Here is a 19,650-nt window from a genome sequence, read left to right as displayed (position 1 = left end):
TCAGGGTTATTTGTTATATAGAGATATGAATAATCACGGCATGACAGCCATAAGAATAAACCCTGAAACACTGGAACAAGATGGTACTGTAACATTGCCAGGTATGTTATTCTGGTGTTGATATTATATCTTAGTAAGTCATTTTTAAGAATTTTATAGGTTAGACTGTTTAGCCATATGATTGAGGAAGCATTAGCAAAAAATGTGCCTGAAACTAGGTTCCAGGACTATTTCAGCCTGAATAATGATAGAGTTTGTCAATTTGATGTATTTGACCCAAACACATGTATAGCAATATGTATAATGCTACATATAACACAGTTTTTTAATTAAAATTTATATTTATATTAAAATTATTCTCTTTCTAAAACCTGATGTTTTAGCAAAAATTATTTAGACCATTGAAATAAGGGAGGTTTAATATTTGAATTTACGTTTTGAAATTCTTACTAGTAGTATATCTATCAGTGACTGCCATGTAATCTTGGGCAAGTCATCTACCTTGATTTTTCTTTTTATTTTAACAATAAGATTTTATTGGAGAACCTTGTTTCACAAATGGGCATTTTGAATTTTTTTCTTTTAAAAATGCCTCTGGAATCACAAATTAATATTAAAGGTATGCAAGGCTTTAAAAATTTTTTATCTGTGTCCTACAGGATATTTTTTTGAAAAGAAAAGTCTTTCAAGCTGACTTTCCAGGACTTGATTCATTTTACCATAAATTTTAATTATTGGTACTGTATGAATTTATCTCTTTATCAGTGAAGTGACATTTATATTTTGAATACATTGTGAGCCTACTTTTCCCTATGCTTTTTGTTACATTTTATTTCCTATGAGTACATATAATAATATTTATATTGATTGGTTAATTTGAATGATATCTTGAAAAATTATTTTTCCAATTGTAATTCCATTTTATGGATAAGGCAACTGAGACCCAGCACTGTTTCATATAGTTAGTTACTCTGTGTAATAGAGTAACTGTTTATTTTGGATAGTTACTATTCAATTCCAGATAATTTCAGATAATTTGGATTGTTACTATTCAATGTCAGATTCAGATTTCCTTTCATTCCAAGTCCTCTGACCATACAATTTTTCTCTCTCTAAGTCTCATTTTTGAATGACCACTTCTTACCTGTTTGAAAACCTCTCAGAATTGTCTTCATCATTTTACTGTCTGAAAATAAAGATGAATAATCTAGTTATTAATTGTGGATTCTTCTGCACTGTATTTGGTGTTATGTTAGATGAAACTTCATAGGCCAGAAGGGGTTGCTTTAAATACTTGTATTTCATATGCATGTGTAATATTTAGGGAGAAGATATGGAACAAAGTCCATGGGGGCAGGAGGGGAATCCCCATTCTTCTGTTTCTTATGTACTTATAGAAGATTCTAGAAACATTCTTGGAGAATAAATCCATCTTATCTTACACTTTTTTAAGAAGGACAAAAGAAAAATTTGAAACTGTTGGAAAGAAGACTCAGCCTTTCAAACCTATGAAGAAGCTGCTGCTTTCATTTTTCTGATACTTTCACTTCAACTCCTCTTTGGATAGTGTCAGGTTTTTTGGTGGGGAAAAATGGGAAGTGGCACCAGGGATGTGTGTAATATTTAGATTTCTAATCAAGGAATGGAAGAATTCATTGTTAGGATTACAGCTGGTAAACTACATGTTTAAAATGTATATTAACTGAGTAATTCCTTCAGCTTCATGCATTTGTAGCCTGTTTTCTCTAGAAATGTTTTTGGCCTTTATAGATGGCCAGAAAATGCCATAATTAAAAGAGTAGTTCTTCAACATTCTTTAGTGTTTGTTCTGGTTTTATTTTAGTCTGTAAAGCTCTAACCGTATTGACACTTTATTCTTTGTATCCAGGAATAGCTTTAATATTATGTGTCCTTATGTCCTTTTATTGTCCATGTCTGATGATGGGCTGCCTCAGACCATTGAGCTGCTTTTCCTGCGCCGCTCCATTCCTTGTCCCTGCTTGTTTCTGAAATAATGAGTTTTTCTTCTTTGCTTTTTAGTTTAAAATCTTACTGCTTAGAGCTTGAGAAGCATCTTTCTTGTACTTCTTTGTATTCTGTACAGTGGAATAGGAACTCTTTCTTTCGATTTCTCCTCTCTTTGATTACCAAGTCTCTTGGGCTTCCAGTGGGCCTTGTCTCCCAGTTTCTATTTCCAGTTTGTGATCACTGAAATTCTCTGTTTGGGTAAGGGTCTGCCTGTGTTTTGCATATTTATAATAAGGAAGTATGCTAGCTCCTGGGCAAAAATCTATAGTAATCCAGCTTGTTTGGGGTCCTTTACTGCATTCCAAGAAAGGAATTGTGTGTTTCTTTGATGCAGGTGCAGCTAGAAATGGAATATTCTTTTTTTTTACAGTGATTAACAGAGAGATAGTACAGTTTTCAGAAGTTATTTTTGAGAGAGAGAGAGAGAGAGAGAGAGAGAGAGAGAGAGAGTGTGTGTGTGTGTGTGTGTGTGTGTGTGTGTGTGTTCTTTATGCTTGCTGAAGAATACTGTCTGTTTAGAAGCTAGATTTGCTTGTGGTCTTTGTTACTCAACAACAATCACTAATACAGATCCCATTGGTGCTTCTATAATACAGGTATCCCTTGTTATATAAACAGACTTGATATGTAGCATATTTTTAAAATACAGGGTTAAAACTCCAGTAATTCATGTGTTAGGTAGGGACACTACCGATAAAATATGATAGAAGCTTGTTTTTAATAGTAAATTATAAATATTTAAACAAAAGCAGAGTACATACTCCCAATGAAAGAATCCTGGATTCTGGACAATGCTGGAAAGTATAAGAAATGATGCAAAGAAAATATGAACTTCGGGTTTTAGACTGCCAGTATGAATATTTGTAGAGATTTGAAGTGTCACTGGATTTTGAAATCTGCGCATCTATAAAACAAGGGATATCTGTAATTGGACAATGATAGACCCCAATTACGAAAAGGCTTTAAGTCCATCAGTATTTTTCAATGGCACTAACCACAGTGGTGTCTGTGAAAGGGTAGATTGTTGCCAACATCGCATGTGGTTGTATTGCAATGACTATAATCAAAATTATCGCTTGTTCATCATGGTGCATGAATACTACCAGACTATACCTAATAAGGATTAATTTTGAAGCTAGGTTGACACTGAGATCTTTGAGTATTGAGGACTGAAGAAATACTTTTAAAACCACAAAAATTTGTAGGTAGAATTATTAACTGAATTATTTAGTTTGTCTTCATTTTGTTGAATTCTTTATTATAAATTTCAGTCTCCTTTGAGTTAAAACCTATACTTATTCCTTGGAGAATTCCCATTGTGACATCATCAGAGGAGTAAGGTCCTTTCTGGGTTGTGTCTTTGTGTTATAATATAATTATTTTTTTTCCTTCTGTACAGATTGCCACACAGAAGGACAGAATATTTTATTCACTGATGGAGAATATATTAATCAAATAGCTGCTTCAAGAGATGTAAGTAATTTTGTATAATTAAATAGCATTTTCGCAAGGGAAATTGACTTGATGGTTACCTTCTACACAAAAATATGTGGTCTATATTTGAATTAGTAAGAAAAAGCATTGTAGGAAAAAGATTAATGTCTCATGTTGGCTACCCTACCCATGCTGGTTATTTTGGCTATATTCCAAAATTACCTATTATATCTTCATTCTTACCAAGCTATCTCAAAAATGTGAGCCTTGGATTGTAAAGAGAACTTTACAGAAGATTGAAAGTATGTAATGGGAAGAATGAAAATATAACACTATTCTTGGAAGAACTCAGTACTTCTACATCATTAGCTGGATCACTCATAATATGGTGCCGTCATATAGCTGTTTAGCAACAATGTTAGCTATTTAGATTCTTTTCATTTTAATTTTTTACATATGCAGGAAACTAAAAGCTATGATGATTTGAAGGTGCTTTTTCTTTGTTAGAACTGCGTGAAAAAATTTAACTTCCTTTAAAAATGTATATTAAAAGTTTTAATGCAGCCCTATTTGATGTGGCACAAAAAAATTAGTAAATAATAGGTAGTACAGCGTAATGGGTTGAGAGCTGAGGAGTCAAGTTTCAAGTCATGCTTTTGACATATACTGACTATGTGAACCTGGGCAAGTCACAAAGCTTCTTTAATGACTCCAGGAATATCTCTAAGACTCTAAGTTGCCAAGGAGGTACGATTTTGCATTGGTAGAGGGAGTACTTAATTAGGAGTTCCCTATACTGATTAAATCATAGGTCCAGTTTTTTTTAAGGTTAATTATATTATTCAGTCCCATATCTGATGAAGTTTGGTTTTCAGAAAATTATATAATGAAACTCATTATTGTATTTGTTTTTTTCAGAATTTTAGAATAAATTTGGTAGGAGATTGGTATTTTTTGGACTCCATGCAAGAGGGTTAATTTTTAAAGTACTAAAAGATAAAACATTCTTACAATATGGTTTAAGAAATGTGTATAGTGAGGTTTTGGTGTGTTTCTTATTATATGGGAGAAGAATGAATGAATGAAATGTCCTCGACCTTCTTCTCTTCTCTTTCTATACTGTTTCACTTCTTTTCAGCTGCCGTGGTTTCAATTATCATCTCTCTGCAAAATGACTCTCAGATCTTATTGTCTAGCCCTAAGCACTCTGCTGAACTTCAGTCTCTTATCTCTGACTGACATCTTGAATAGTGTCCCATAAACATCTTAAATTCAGTATGTCCAAATCTTTATCTTCCCCCTCCCTGCAACCATCCCCTCTTTCTGACTTCTCTGTTGATGTTGAGGATGCCATCATCCTCCCATTCACTCAGGCTTGAAATCTAGAGGTCATCCTTACTCTCTCTGATCTCCTATTCAATTGGTTTCCAAATTTTGTCATTTCTGTCTTCACAAGCTCTCCTATATGCCCTCTTCTCTCCTCTGACACTGCCACCATCTTTTCTGGGGCTATGTTAGCTGTGGTGGTGGAAGAGCAAGGGGCTGGGGCAAGAGCAAGTTGGCTCTGACCAACAGAAGTAGTCACCAGGTTGCATTCCTGGGAGGATGGTGTGAGACTGGAGAGGAAGGAGGGTTGGTTGTTTGGAGGGCACTGCCATTCTTTGGGCTCTTGGGCTTAACTCACATCAGTGGCGGTTAATCAATGGCTGGCACTGGTAGTGATGAGGAAGATGGTCATCTTTTCCACAGTGATTACTCCCATCATTGCTGTTACAATTCCTGAATTGGAAGCAGAATTGGTGGTCTGAGGATAGTATTTTTTTCAAAAGCTAGCTTCATTAGGATAGGTAGGTAGAGGTCATGGTTTGACCCATTTGGCACATGCTGCCTCCTGTCTCTTCCTCTAAGATTACAATAGGTAATGACTATTATTGATCAAGAATATATAGCCATGGTAGTTTACTAGAGGGCCTTCCTTATGGTAATATAATATTATTATTATTTCTACCTTTACATTTGGATCATGGGATTATGGATTTAGAGCTGAGAGGGAGGTCATATCATGTAGTTACAGAAGAGGAAACTGATGCCCAGTGAGATTAAATGATTTGCCCAAGGCTAGGTAGATCAATAGTAACAAAGCTAGGATTTTAAACCAAGTCCTCTGACACAAAATCCAATATAATTTCTACTCCATGGAACTAACTCCATGCTACCCTGTAGATTTAGCCTTTATAAGGTGTTAAATCCCTTTCAGAAAATGTCACCAGTCAGCTGTGTTGTCCAGGTTTCATGATCTGGAGAAGTAGGTATATCTTTTGAAATTTAGATGAAGCTCTATATGTACTACTTAATTTGAAGAGGAAAATTTAAGTATTATCATTTTTGTAAAATCTGTGATTGTAACTGAATAAGCTTTATGAGAAAACACACCAACAATTTGATACCTTTCTTACTAATTCTTAGAACTTTCCAGGGCTTGTGCATGGTTTTAGGCTGATTGGAGTCAGTTGACAGACCTTTATACACTTATTTCTCGGCTACAAGTTATGGGCTGATTTGATTTAGGGAATCATTCCTATAACCACCCTTTTTGAAACTAATCAAAGATGTTAGGTTTTTTTTTCAGAAAGAGTTCCTGTTTTTTAAGCTTCTGCTTCCTTTTTTATTTGTAGCAGAAGACAAATAACAATAGCTCCCATTTATTTAACTATAATTTACATGGTTTTTTCTTTGTAGTATCCTCTGAGATAGGTACAGTCCTTACAAATATTATTAGTCTAAATTTATAGGTGAGGAAATCAGTTCATACTAAAGTACTGAGTTGCTGGATATTTTAATTCCCAGTTCAGTGATCCCATCACTGTGCAACACTGCATGTTGAAAAGGAACAAGAAAAGAGAAGCCTACAGAGCAGATGCCTATTTTTGAAAACATAGTTCCTAACACTCTCATTAGATAAATTTTCCCCCAATCAAAAGATTACTTTCCGCTTCACTCTTTCTATCCCATCCGGTGAATATTTCTTACGTGTCTGCTGAGTGTAAGACATGTTGGATACTAGGAATACAAAGATTAGAATTAAGGCAATATCTACCTTCTAGGAGTATACTACATTATGAGGTGCTTAGATACCGAGAATGTGAGAACATCAAAGAGAAGATTCAGACAAAATGTTGTAAAAGGAAAAAAAAAGTCAGAGGATTAGGGAAATCTTCATGAAGAAGGTGGCACTTGTGCCTGAAGGGAAGAGGATTTCAGGTAGAGAGGGTGGGAAAAGGAAAGAAATGTGAATGGTATTTAACTTATTTACCTAGAATGAAAAATTTGTTTCCATTTAAAAACAGCACAAAAGCATTTGAATATGGTTTCTGACTTAATTTAAACTATTTTGACAATCAAGTTTTCCCTTTTGGGCACAACTTGGACATGTAAAACTTAAACTTATCATAAAGATCTTACAGTATTGTTTGAAATCAACTTTAAAGAAGTTTTAAATTCTTTTTTTTCTCTATTTAATTTTAGTTTTCAACATTCATTTCCACAAGATGTTGAACTCCAAATTTTCTCCCCATCTCTCCCCACCCCCTTACCCTAAGATGGCATGCATTCTAATTACCCCTTCCCCTAGTCTGCCCTCCCTTCTATCACCCCCCCCCCCCCAATCCCATTCCCCCTTATTTTCTTGTAGGTCAAGATAGATTTTTATACCCCATTGCCTGTATATCTTATTTCCCGGTTACATGAAAAAACAATTTTTAACATTTGTTTTTAAAACTTTGAGCCCCAAATTCTCTCCCTTCTTCCTTCCCCACCCACTCTCTTTGAGAAGGCAAGCAATTCAATATAGGTTATACATGGGTACTTATGTAAAACAAGAAGTTTTAAATTCTTAAAGTACATGACTTTGTCATTGTCAGTTTGTTTTAACTGAAAAAAATTAAGTAAGCATTTTTGAGATGTAGAGTACCTTTACCAAAATGTCATTTCTTCATTTGTATCTCACGTTTGTACAGTTGTCCCCCCAGAAAATAATCTTACCATCCAAAGGTGCCAAACACACACTCCCAAGTGTGGTCTCCAAACAAATTAAAGTGTAATAAGGAAATATTTAACAGAATAAATAAAACACAATAAAGCAGAGATCACATTACATTTTGAAACTAAGTCAATATGTGGCCTATAGGGATGTTTATGTATGGATTAGTGGCCACCATTTCTACTTGAGTTTGACATCACTGGGGTCTAAACCATTCCAAACATAAGGAAACAAATTGAATGAATGAAATAAAAATGATAAATTGTTGTTGTTAAGTTGTTTTCAGCCATGCCTGATGCTTTGTAACCCCATTGGGGTTTTCTTGGTAAAAATACAGGACTGGTTTGTCATGTCCTTCTCCAGCCCATTTTATAGATGAGAAAACTGAGGCAAACAGGGTTAAGTGACTTGTCCAGGGTCACACAGCTAGTAAGTGTCTGAGGCCAGATTTGAACTCAAGAACATGAGTCTTCCTGTGTCCAGCCCTAGCACTGTATCCACTCCACCACCTAGCCTCCCTGTAATTGTAAGTGTTATATATAAACTTGATTTTGTCATCTTTAAGCAATAATAATTTGCTTTATAATATTAACAAATCTATTGAGCTCAGACCTAGACTACTTCTTGATTAAGCATTTTAAATTTTAGTTCAGGAGTATTTGAACACCTGTAAGATAGACTAATATTGTTCTTTTCGTGTTTTTAAAATACACCACAATTTTTTAGAAGTCTAGCTTTATTTTTTTCTTTTGCCTATATAAATGTGAAGTATTAAATTCACATACTTTTAAAATTAGGAATAGGTAAAAGCAATTAGATTCAAGAAATACACAGTGGAATAATGAAAATAATACTGAATGTGGAGTAAAACCATCTGGGTTGAGGCTCTCCCATTTGTGGACAGGTGATTACCTTGGGACTCATTATACTCAGTTGTAAAATGTGAGCATTAGACTAGATTATATCTAAGGTACCCTTTATCTCTGCATTTATGATATTTTATGCTTTCATTTTAAGTCTAACTAAAGGATAAAGAAAAATAACAAAGAGAGAAAGTAAGTTAGGTTCATAGGCTTTAAAGCTAGAAGAGACTTACATTTTGCAATTGAGGAAATAAGTGTAAGTCCAGTACGTAGCACCTCTGGGATTCAAATCTGGGTTTCTTTGATTCCAAATCTAACCCTCTTAATATTTTGGTAAGGAGGGAAAGACATGAAGAGAATGCAGAGTAAGGAAGAGAACATGAGAGCAAAAGAATAAATGAGGCATAAAAGAGAATAAAAGGATGAGGAAAGAAAGGGGAAAAAATCATGTAAGAAAACCTCAGGGTTACAAGAGAAATAGAGAAAGGAAAAGAGGCAACATTTCTTGCCCACGCATTAGGACAGTCCTTTTCAAACTTTCCTCTCTATCTCCACAACAGTCCCCAACTTCTCGGACACTCGGGGCTACCACCCTTCTTCCAGTAGTCGCTGCTCAGTGACAGTGCTAGTCATCTCCTTTGGTTAAACAAGGGATCAGCTACAATCCTTCCAGTAAAATGGGACCCTGCCAGATACTGTCATCTACCCTGTTACTCCCTTTTGCCCACTGAAACTTAACATCTGCTCTTCCCCTCTATTCTTTGAATCTCTGGCCTTTGCAGTTATGCTGATGATGTACCTAAAGGACCATCAGGCCTTACCATTCTTTTGTTTTTATTTAAAAAATTTTTTTCAACTAACATTAAAAAAATATATCTCCCTCCTCTCACTTCAGCCTCATTTCTCACTGAACAAATTAAAAAATTGGTGGGGAGGGAAAAGCATTTATATAGTCCCTGCTATATAGCACTGTTGTAAGCACTTTATAAATATCTCATTTTATGCTAACAGCAATCCTGTAAGGTAGGTCCTGTTATCTCTATTTTACATTTGAGGAAATTAAGGCATATTATACCTTAGAGGTTAAATGAATTGCCCAGGGTCTACAGTAAGTATCTGAAGCCATAATTGAACTTGGGTCTTCCTGACTCCAGACCCAGTATTCTAACCACTGCACCACCCAAAAAACAAATCCCTCAAGCTATGTCAGTGTGGTCTGTCGAAACTAATTCCCACATTAACCATATTGGAAGAGGTCTGTCTTTTTGTATATTTAAAGTCTATCATGATCTCTCTGTGAGGAGTGTATCATCTTTATTCTTTTGGACTTGTGGTTTATCATCGCCCTGATAAAGAGTTTTTAAGTCTTTCCAAGTTAACTTTCTCCATAATGTTATCAATGTAATGCATTGTTCTAATTCTGCTCATTTCATTCCACATTAGTTCAAAAAATTCTTCCTAGTTTCTTCTGAAATTGTTCATTTCATCATTGTCACAATAATCTTCTGTTACATTGTATACCACAATTTGTATTCCACAGTAGGACACACCCTTAGTTTCTGATTTTAGTTACTAGAAAAAGAGCTACTATATTTGTGTATATACTTTTTATTTTTTTCATTTGTTTGAGGCTTAGGCTTAACAGGCCTAGTATTGGTATAGCTGTGTTAAAGAGTATGCACAGTTTGCTTATGTTCAGATTATAGAGTTCCAAATTGCTTTCCAGAATGGCAGGACCAATTCCTAGTTTTAACAGTAGTGCACTAGTGCACCAATTTTGTCATTTTGTCCCACATTTTCTTATGTCATTTTTGCTAGTTTGATAGGTGTGAAGTAGCACCAGAAAGTTAATTTGCATTTCTCTGATTGTTAGTGATTTAGAACATTTCTTGAATTAATAATTTGGAATATTTTCATGATTGTTGATAGCTTGGATTTCTTCCTTTGTGAACTACCTTTTCATAAATATTGAAGAATACTCTTAGTCTTGCAGATATTTTTATTTGGTCTTATAAATTTGACTCTATTCCTTATGTGTCTTGGAAATGAGACTATTATCAGAGAAACTTGTTACAAAGATTTTTTCCTATTTCCCTTTTAATTTTTACTACATTAGATTTGTGCAAAACTTGCTTAATTTTATATAATCAAAATTGTCCACTTTATGTTGTGTGATTCTCTCTGTTTATTCATTATTTCCCTGTCTGTAAATCTGACAGATAATTTCTTCTAATTTGCTGATGATATGACTTTATGTCTAAGTCATCTATGATTTGGAGCTTATAGTGGTAGGTGACATGAGGCATTAGTCTAAATCTGACTTCTGCCGAACTGATGTCCAGCTTTCCTAGGAGTTGTTGTCAAATAGTGAGTCCTTCCCCCAGTAACTGAGGTCAGATACTATGCTGCTGTGTTTTGTTATTTCTGTATTTTATGTACCTAATCTATTCCACTGAATGACCTCTTATTTTTTAACCAGTATGAAAACATTTAATGATTTCTGCTTAAACCTATTTCCTTCCCACCTTTTTTCATTATTACCTTCACAGTTCTTGACCTTTGTTCTTGTATCTTGTAACAGCAACCACCCTGGCATACCCAAGATGGCTGCTAGTGCAGATTCTTAGATATGCTTTACTAAGGAAAGATAGCTGCTTCAGGGGTCAACAATCTTACTTTAATTAAACATACATATATCATTCACTTAGTTCAGTGGAAAAAGTCAGCACCCTGAACTTCAGAGCAAACACAAACAGAAATTACAACAGAAAAAATAACACAAATCAACAGACAGGCTTCTAATTGTCTTGACTATAGCAATATACACAGTTACCAGAGAGAGAAGCACCAACATCTGGGTTTTCAAAGCCAAATGGAGCTCCTTAAAGACTACCCAGAGTCTCATTTGGCCAAATCACATGAACATTCTTCCAATGAGTAAGCCCCAAAGCAAAATGCTAACCTCAGAGTATATGTACTGTTTCCAATAAAGGACTCTTGATTCAATCAAAGTCTCTTAATTCAAACAAAGGCAAGACTCAGTCAAAGGGATCTGATTGCCTGAATGCCTGAGAAGCATTCCAAAAGAAAAAGAAAAAATAGCAAAAAGTCCCACTTTGCTTGCCATTACATATGTGACTTTCATTATTATTTTTTCCAGCTCTATGAAATATTCTTTTGTATGTTCAGTTCAGCACTGCACGAGGCTTTTCCATATACCTTGACTTACTTTTCTCTTTACATCCCATCACTAGCACAGTGTGTGGCACATAGTAAGTGAATGATAAATGCTCGCTCTTTCTTTCTGTCACAATTGTTCACCACTACTTATTACCTCTTAAGAGTTTGTGTCAGTCTATTTGGGACTCTGTCTTTAATGTGGAAATTATTTTTAAGAGATACATAAAATCATATCCATATAGCTTTATCTTACAGGAGTAAAGATAGTCAGCAAATACTTAATTTTGTATACTCTTAAAACTCTTTGCATTCTCATTTCCTAGCACAGATCTTGGCATATAGTAAATGATTAATATATGCTCATTCATTCATTCTTCTTTACTGCCAGAATTGTTTACTCAGAATTTACAAACTGTTATCTACTTATTGTCCCAAAAAGTATGTGTCAGCCTATTTGGGACTGTGTCTTTAGCATTGAAATTATTTTTAAGAGATGTATAAAATCATATCAATATGTCTTCATCTTACAAGGGTAAGGACAATCAAAAAATGTTTGATTTTGTATACTTTTTAAAGGGAATGGTGATTCTAAGCTGAAAACTAAATCTGGTACAAGAGCCTAAAGTATGCTCTCCCTCATAGTATGGAACTTACAGAGCAATTTTAATTTGAACCTTTTCTAAGTGAGTTAATTATTAGAAGTACCAAGAGAAACCTCTTAAAATTTGCTTTCATCTTTAAAATGTGGTCATGCGGATTTACTCTAAGGCCAGCTTTTTATTGAGATTCCAGTGCAATTGATAGTTTTCCCTTTTTAAAATTCTATTTGAGTTATTTGACCAAATAGACATTTTATCCAGATGAATTTATGACTAATTATGCAGTATTTAATACTTTGAATACTCTGTTTTGTTTAGGATGGCTTCGTCGTTAGAATATTTGCAACAAGCACTGAACCTGTACTTCAGCAAGAATTGCAGCTCAAACTTGCCAGAAAATGTTTACATGCCTGTGGCATCTCCTTATTTGATCTGGAGAAAGACTTGCACATTATAAGTAAGATTTTACAATGAAGATCATGGTGCCAGCTACTTTGATCCTTAATACTACCTTCTCTTTTAAAATATTTTAAAATACTCACAACTCTGCAGTTTGATATTTTGGGGATAATTCTATAGCCAGAAATGAAATTGAGGATTTATACATGCCTAAGAGTATGACATGTAAGGGTTTTCATATGTAAAAATCTGTGTGAGTTCTGTAGTCACTGAGGCTAAAATTTGGAAGTGGCCTAGATGGCAACTAGCCCTACTTATATCTGAACAAAAATACCATCTATGTTTTATCCCACAAGAATTAATAACATAATTGTAATAACTAACTTAACATATCTCTTACTATGTGCCAGGTACTGTGCTAAGCACTTTATAATTATTATCTGATTTGACCCAAATAAGCCTGTGAGGTGGGGGTTGTTATTATCCCCAATTTACAGATGAGGAAACTGGGGCAAACAGCCATTAAGTTACTTGTCCGTGGTCACATAGCTGGTAAGTGTCTGAAGCTGGATTTGAACTCAGGTCTTCCTGATTCCAGGTCTGGTACTCTTAATCTTCTGTGCTACCTTGCTGCTCCATATTTATGATATGATTTCTTATATGTGTTCCTCTATCCTTTGACTGAATATCTCTGGTTAGCAGACCTCAATACTTTCCAAGACCTCCCATTCTACTTTTGAATTGGTCAAATTGTTAGTATGTTTTTCCTGACATCAAGCCTTAAAATATTCTTCTTTTGCACATTTAACACATTGCTCCTAATTCTTCCCTATGGAACCACACTAAACAAGTTTCATTTTTTTTTCCATGTGACAACCCTTCATATATTTGAAGACAAGTGTTATGTTTCCCTAAATCTTCTCTCTCTTCCAAGTGAAATATCCTAAGTTTCTTCAGACATTACTTGCATGGCATGAACCTTTCACCCTCCTACTTGCCCCTCTTCTGAATGTTTTCCAGTCTATCAGTGTCCTTCCTAAAATTTGGCACCCAGAACTGAAACATTTCCTCCAGATGTGGTCTGAACAGGACATGGTATGGCAGGACTAGCATTTTCCAAACTTTGGACACTAAGCTTCTCTCGAGACTAAGATTACATTAGATACTTTGCCTACCAGATCATACTTTGGCTATATATAGCGTTTCTGTTATCACTGCCCATTTGTTCATCTGCACAAGTCTTTTTCAGACTAACAGCTGCCCGACCATTCCCCATACTACCATCTTGTACTTGCAAAGTTGATTTTTTTACACAATTGGAAGAATTTGCATTTATCTCTATTACATTTCCTCTTTATTAGAGTCAGCCCAATGTTTCAGCTTGTAAAACATTTTCAGATTCTGATATCATAATTCAGCATTTTAGCTAAAATCAGCTATTAGCTGTAGTTTTGTGCAATCCACAAATTTGATCAGCACTTCATTCATATCTATCCAAGACATTGATAATGAAATTAAACATCATATTAGATTCACATATCCTTGGGACACTACACTATACTTTCTTCTAAGTTGACATAGAACTATAAATGACTACTCTTTTGTGTTTTGCCATGTAGCCAATTCATAGTCCATTTAACTGTAATACTTTTTAGCCAGTATTTCAGCTTCTTGTCTACCGGAATGACAGGAGATTTCTTTTTCTAATTCTTTATTAAAATCTAGGTAAACTATATCTAATGCATTCCTCTCATCTACCAGTCTAGTAACTTTTCAGAAAGAAAAGGAAATGTAATTTGTCCTGGCACAGTCTATTCTTGATCAATCTATCAACCAGCACTTATTAAAACTTTGTTTTTCAGTTGTCTCTGACTCTTTGTGATCCCATTTGGGATTTTCTTAGCAAAGTGGTTTTCTGTTTCCCTTTCCAGCTCATTTTTACAGATAAGGAAACTGAGGCAAATGGGTTTAAATGGCTTGCCCAGGGTCACACAGTAAATGTCTGAGGTCAGATCTGAATTCAGGTCTTCCTAACTCCAGGCCTGGTGCTCTATCCACTGTGCCACTTAGCTACCCAGCTGTATGTCAAAAACTGTGCAAGGGGTTGGCAATACAAAGACAAAAATGAAAGTTCCTGCCCCTAATGAAGCCATACTAGCATTTGGTCATCACTACTTCCTTTCCTGATTGTTCACTAACTCTTCCTTTAACAATATATTCTAGAAATTTGTCAGGAATTGAAGTCAGTTAAATTTAAATAAGTTACTGACTTGTGTAAGGCAGAAACCATTCTTTTCCATTATTTGAAAATTGGTCCCACATTTTCCCCTCTCCAGTCCTGCAACACTGAAAAGGGTTTGACAGTCTGTCTGCCAGTTCTTTCAGTGCACTCTCTAGGATATAGTTCATCTGGGACTGAAGACTAGAACTTATTAAGGGCAGCAAAGTATTCTTACTACATTCCTACTTATCATGAATCCAAGATCCTAATTATTTTGTTCTTTCCATTCCAAAGACCTTTCGCTTTAGTAGAGAAAATATGGAAAATAAGGGTTGAACAGTTCTGTCTCTTCTTCATTGTTCATTATCATTGCATCCATACAGAAAGCAGGCTATCCTTTCTTTGAGCCTCCTCTTTTTTCCCAATGTGGCTTTTTTTTTACCAATTGTTTTTATTACCTTTCCTTGCCAGTTTTAACTCAGAGTTTTATCTGTCGTGAACTATTTTGAAAGGACTATGCTGTGCATTTGTAATCATTTTTTAATCTGCCTTTGTTTCTGTTTTTTGTATGTTGAAAAAAACTGATTGGTGACTTATCTGTTCATTAAAATTGTTCTTTTTTACCCAACTCCCTCTATCATCATTGAATATTTTTTTGAGTCTTTAGAATTTAACTACTGAGAGCTTCCCATTTTTCTTGGTTTTGTTTTGTTTTTTTAGCATCTCTATTATTGTTTGTCCTTTTGGTAAACACTGTGATGTTTATAGAATGTTAGAATGTGCCTGAGTTTCCCAATACAAATTCTTACCCTTTAAGAAGGGAGGGGGAAATGTTGTTGCTACACATAGCAATCAGTTCTTCCTTTTTGGTGATAATCCAGAATAGAAGTTCCCTTCATTGCTTCCTCTACCTTTTAAAGAGTGTATTTATCACTAAGACAAGTCAAGAAATTACATTATTAATGGCTCTTTTTTTGGTCAGGAAAAGTGCTTTCATAGATGTCCATTGGATTGAAGAGCATCATCATTATCATTGCTTGCCTCTGTGCCTAATTTCTCAGCTCTTTCCCCTAGGTAACTGTTTAGGTCAATGTTCTAAGGGCAATTTCGTAGTAGCCTCTCTTGCTCTTTTTCCAAAATCTTTCCATTGTACTTCTTGGTCCTGGTTCCTGAATTTCCTCATGTGAGATTCGTTTCTTATCATGAAACAGTGCTCAACCCTCACTCTTACCTGTCCTGTTCCTTTTGAACAGGTGTATACTTCTAGAGCCATATTTATGTACCAAATTTCAATGATGACTAGGAGGTCAAACTTGTCTCTCTCCGTTTCATTTTGTCTGTTATTCATACTTTCAAAATTTACTCGAAGACAGTTGAAGTCATGGGTTTCATTTAGATTTTGATTTGTGTACTTCTGGGTATTCTTTCGACATTGAAATTGCTGTCTATGGCATACTAGAACTACTGTTTTTATTGGGACTAGTACAAAATTTAAATTCTATCATAAAAGAAAGCCTACTTAAGTTGGCTGTATAGCAGAATTTACAAAAGAAAACTTAGTACTAGAATGATTTATGGAATGAGAATATAGGGACCACTAAGGATATCTTTATACAGAGTTTGATTTGGAGACAAAGGCATAGGAACTAGATAATGTACAGAAGTATTTCCTTATTTGAATTGATTTTTGAGATTTTCACAGCCACAGGATTTTCTAACATTATTTAAAAAACAATTTAACTTAGTCACAGACTATCTTCTGGGCTCAGTCTCTAAATTTAGTACCTGCATATTATCAGTAAGATGAGGTAGTGTGCACTACCTTTTCTTCACAAAAAGACTTCTGAAGCAAAATGTGTTCTGTATGCCGAGAATTTGAGTTTGCCTGCCTGTCCTGGTGATCAGGGCCCCAACTTGGTGATTCGAGATGCAATGCAAACCATACCCTTTTGAATTAATGTTTTTTTGACTGTTAAAACGTGTAATTATTGATTTGCTTTGCATGTTTTAGTTATGTAGATTAAAAAACTTACTCTTTATTCATAGGAGAATTTTTCAAATAAAGATCCACTTAATTTCTAAAAGTTCTGAAATTTGTGATTAGTTTAAATTATGATTAGTATTACAAAATAGGTTTTTCTAAAGTTAAAGCTATTTTTATGTAGTTACTTCAGGGGTGGAGAACCTGTGGCCTAGAGGCCACATATAACCCTCTAAGCCCTCAAGTGCAGACCTTTGAATCCCAACAAATCCCCTTAATAAAAGAATTTGTTCTGTAAAACTTGGACTCAGTCAAAAGGCCCCACCCAAGGCCTAGAAGGCCAAATGTGGCCTTGAAGCTGCAGGTTCCCCACCCTAAGTCTTAGATAAAGTACAAGTATTATATATATAGCATGATGTTTTCTTTCAGATGAAATTTTTTTTCCTATTTATGACATACCAAGAATATGACCTATTTATTAGATGCAAAGGAGCACTTACAATCTTAAATTATTATATTAATTGTTTGTACATATATTAATTTAAAATTTTTAATTTAAAGGTACAGGATTTGATGAGGAGTCAGCTGTACTGGGTGCAGGACGTGAGTTTGCACTTATGAAAACTGCTAGTGGAAAGGTATATTATTTATTTGGAAATCAACAAAATGGAGACATTTATTTAGCTGCTTTAAGGAATGAACATATTCTGTAACAGTGATTGATTACTGCACAGTTTGAAGTGGTGTACTTTTCTTTTCAATTGTTGCTTTTCAGAATATTTCTTTGTGTTCATGTACATGGTTACTACTTGTTCATGTGAAGGATGGGTTATAAAGTTTTGAATGGATATTCAATTTTACTTATGTATTTTTTGTTTTGAAGTGATTATTCATCACTTTGAAGCATATCGAAATATTCTGAAATGCACAAGAGTAAGAGTTTTATAGTTGTACTTATGAGAAAAATGTGCCTATCACAAAATGCCAGATTTATGAAACACAATAGAACTTTGTTCCATCGGGCTAAAGACTATGTTCCAAAACAAGATTACTCTTTTCGGTCCTGTATATAATAGTGTATAATGGTTGTTACAATGCTACAAGACTCTTTTAAGAAATGTGATCATATGGTGGAAAGAACATAGGGTCATGAGTGAGCAGATCTGGGTTCTAGTTTTAACTTTATTTTTTTAATCTTAGTTTTACTAGATAAATTACCTTTCTGTGCATTAATGTTTATAAAACAGTGATAATAATGGACCAGTCTACTTCATGTCTTGTTCAGGAATATATAGCTAGGGCTGTAGGTAAATGAAAAGAAGAGACTAGAATTAAGTGTTCTCAAATTATAGTTCAATATGCAATCGTTTATGGAGAAGCAGCCATGATAAGGGCAGAAAATTATTGTTTTAGTGAAAAACACAATGAAGACTTGGATGTTCTGAGTTCTGGCTTTTCTTCTTGGTAAGGAAGTAACATCTCAGCATCTGTTTCTTCATCTGCAAAATGAGGGTTATAATAATCAAGCTGCCTACCCCACAGGGTTTAAAAGGAAAACTCCTTGCAAATTCTAATTTCCCACATAAATGTAAAAGCTTAAAAAATCTCTAAAACTTATTTTTAATGGAAATAATTCTACAGATCATCATATGAAGAAATATATGCTTCTACATGTATGTTCATTTTTAAAATGTGCTAAACATTTACTGTGCACAAAGAAATATGGTAGACAAAGAGAAAGAAACATAGGTTGGATAAAATTAGGTTCCTGCCCTCTTGGAGTTTGCCATCTAATAATAAATTAAATCTTTATTATTAAGTCCTTAGAAGTAAGTTATTTTACTAGTCTGAGGATACAAAGATGAAAAATTCAGTTCAATTCTGTAAGCATATATTAAGTAGATGTCACCATCTTGGAATCCAGGGATACAAAGTAAAGGATAAAATTGTGCTCTTCATGGAGCTTACATTCTGTTGGAGGGGGTTGTATACAGATAAGTAAATATTTACAGAGAAAGATGGAGAGAACAGTAACAATTTAGGTAGGGGCAGTTACTAAGATATGGCTTAGAGAAAGGTACTGATTCAGAGTGATGAATGGCAATGGATTCTAGTTACAAGGGATGAACTTTACAAGGACATGGAGATGTTAGCTGGAATGTTGATACCTGGAAACATCTCAGTAGGCCAGTTTGACTGGAACATGGAGTGCATGAACAAAAGTATATAAAATAAGTATAGAAGGGTATGTGGGAGCCAAATTTTGGAGGGCTTTAAAGTGTCACAGTCAGGAGTTTGTAGTTTATCTGAGCAGCATCAGGAAGCGCCTGAAGACTTTTTGCAGAGGAATGATGTTATTAGTCCTGTGCATTAAAGATTATTTTGGCAGCTCTTGTGAGCAATCCAAATCAGAGAAGGAAATGACTAGAAATAGGGATAGGGACAAAACCATAAGGATACTTCACCATTTCAGGTCAGAACTTTCTCTGTGTATCAGTCCGTCTTAGAGAGTTTCCTAGAACACTGAGAAGTTGTGGCCTTGCCTGGGGTCACAGAACTAGGACTTGAACTCAGATATTTTTCCGGACTCCAAGGCCTGCTCTGTATTTAATTTATCATACTACAACTGTTTCAACATAGGCAAACCAATTATTAGGAGACTTTTTTAGTACTCCACGTAAAAAGTGATGACCTAAATTAGGATAATGGTCATATGAGAGGATAGATGTAAAAGATGTCAAAAAGGTAGAAATAACATAACTTGGCAATTGATTGACTATAGTCAATGAGATATAAGGAATGTAGGGGGAAGGAGAAATCAAAAGTGACTCTTAAGATGAAAACTTGAGTGACTAAAAAGTTGGATTATGGTGTCCTCAACAGAAATTGATAAATTTGGAGGACAG

General features: G+C 34.7%; 1 protein-coding gene across 1 annotated transcript in view; it reads left to right on the top strand.

Moving 5' to 3' along the window:
- The window catches only part of MYCBP2 (MYC binding protein 2), a 342,008-nt gene that overhangs the window by 88,199 nt on the left and 234,159 nt on the right, over positions 1–19,650 (top strand). The window contains exons 8-11 of the mRNA XM_036754198.1: positions 5–101; positions 3,428–3,501; positions 12,462–12,600; positions 17,306–17,382. Of these exons, the coding sequence (XP_036610093.1) occupies positions 5–101; positions 3,428–3,501; positions 12,462–12,600; positions 17,306–17,382 (387 nt within the window). The remainder of the gene's footprint in view (positions 1–4; positions 102–3,427; positions 3,502–12,461; positions 12,601–17,305; positions 17,383–19,650) is intronic.

This window comes from Trichosurus vulpecula, chromosome 4 (assembly GCF_011100635.1).
Source record: "Trichosurus vulpecula isolate mTriVul1 chromosome 4, mTriVul1.pri, whole genome shotgun sequence".
NCBI classification, from domain to species: Eukaryota; Metazoa; Chordata; class Mammalia; order Diprotodontia; family Phalangeridae; genus Trichosurus; species Trichosurus vulpecula.
Note: the sequence above shows the minus strand (reverse complement) of the source record. Positions and strands in the feature narration are given on the sequence as shown.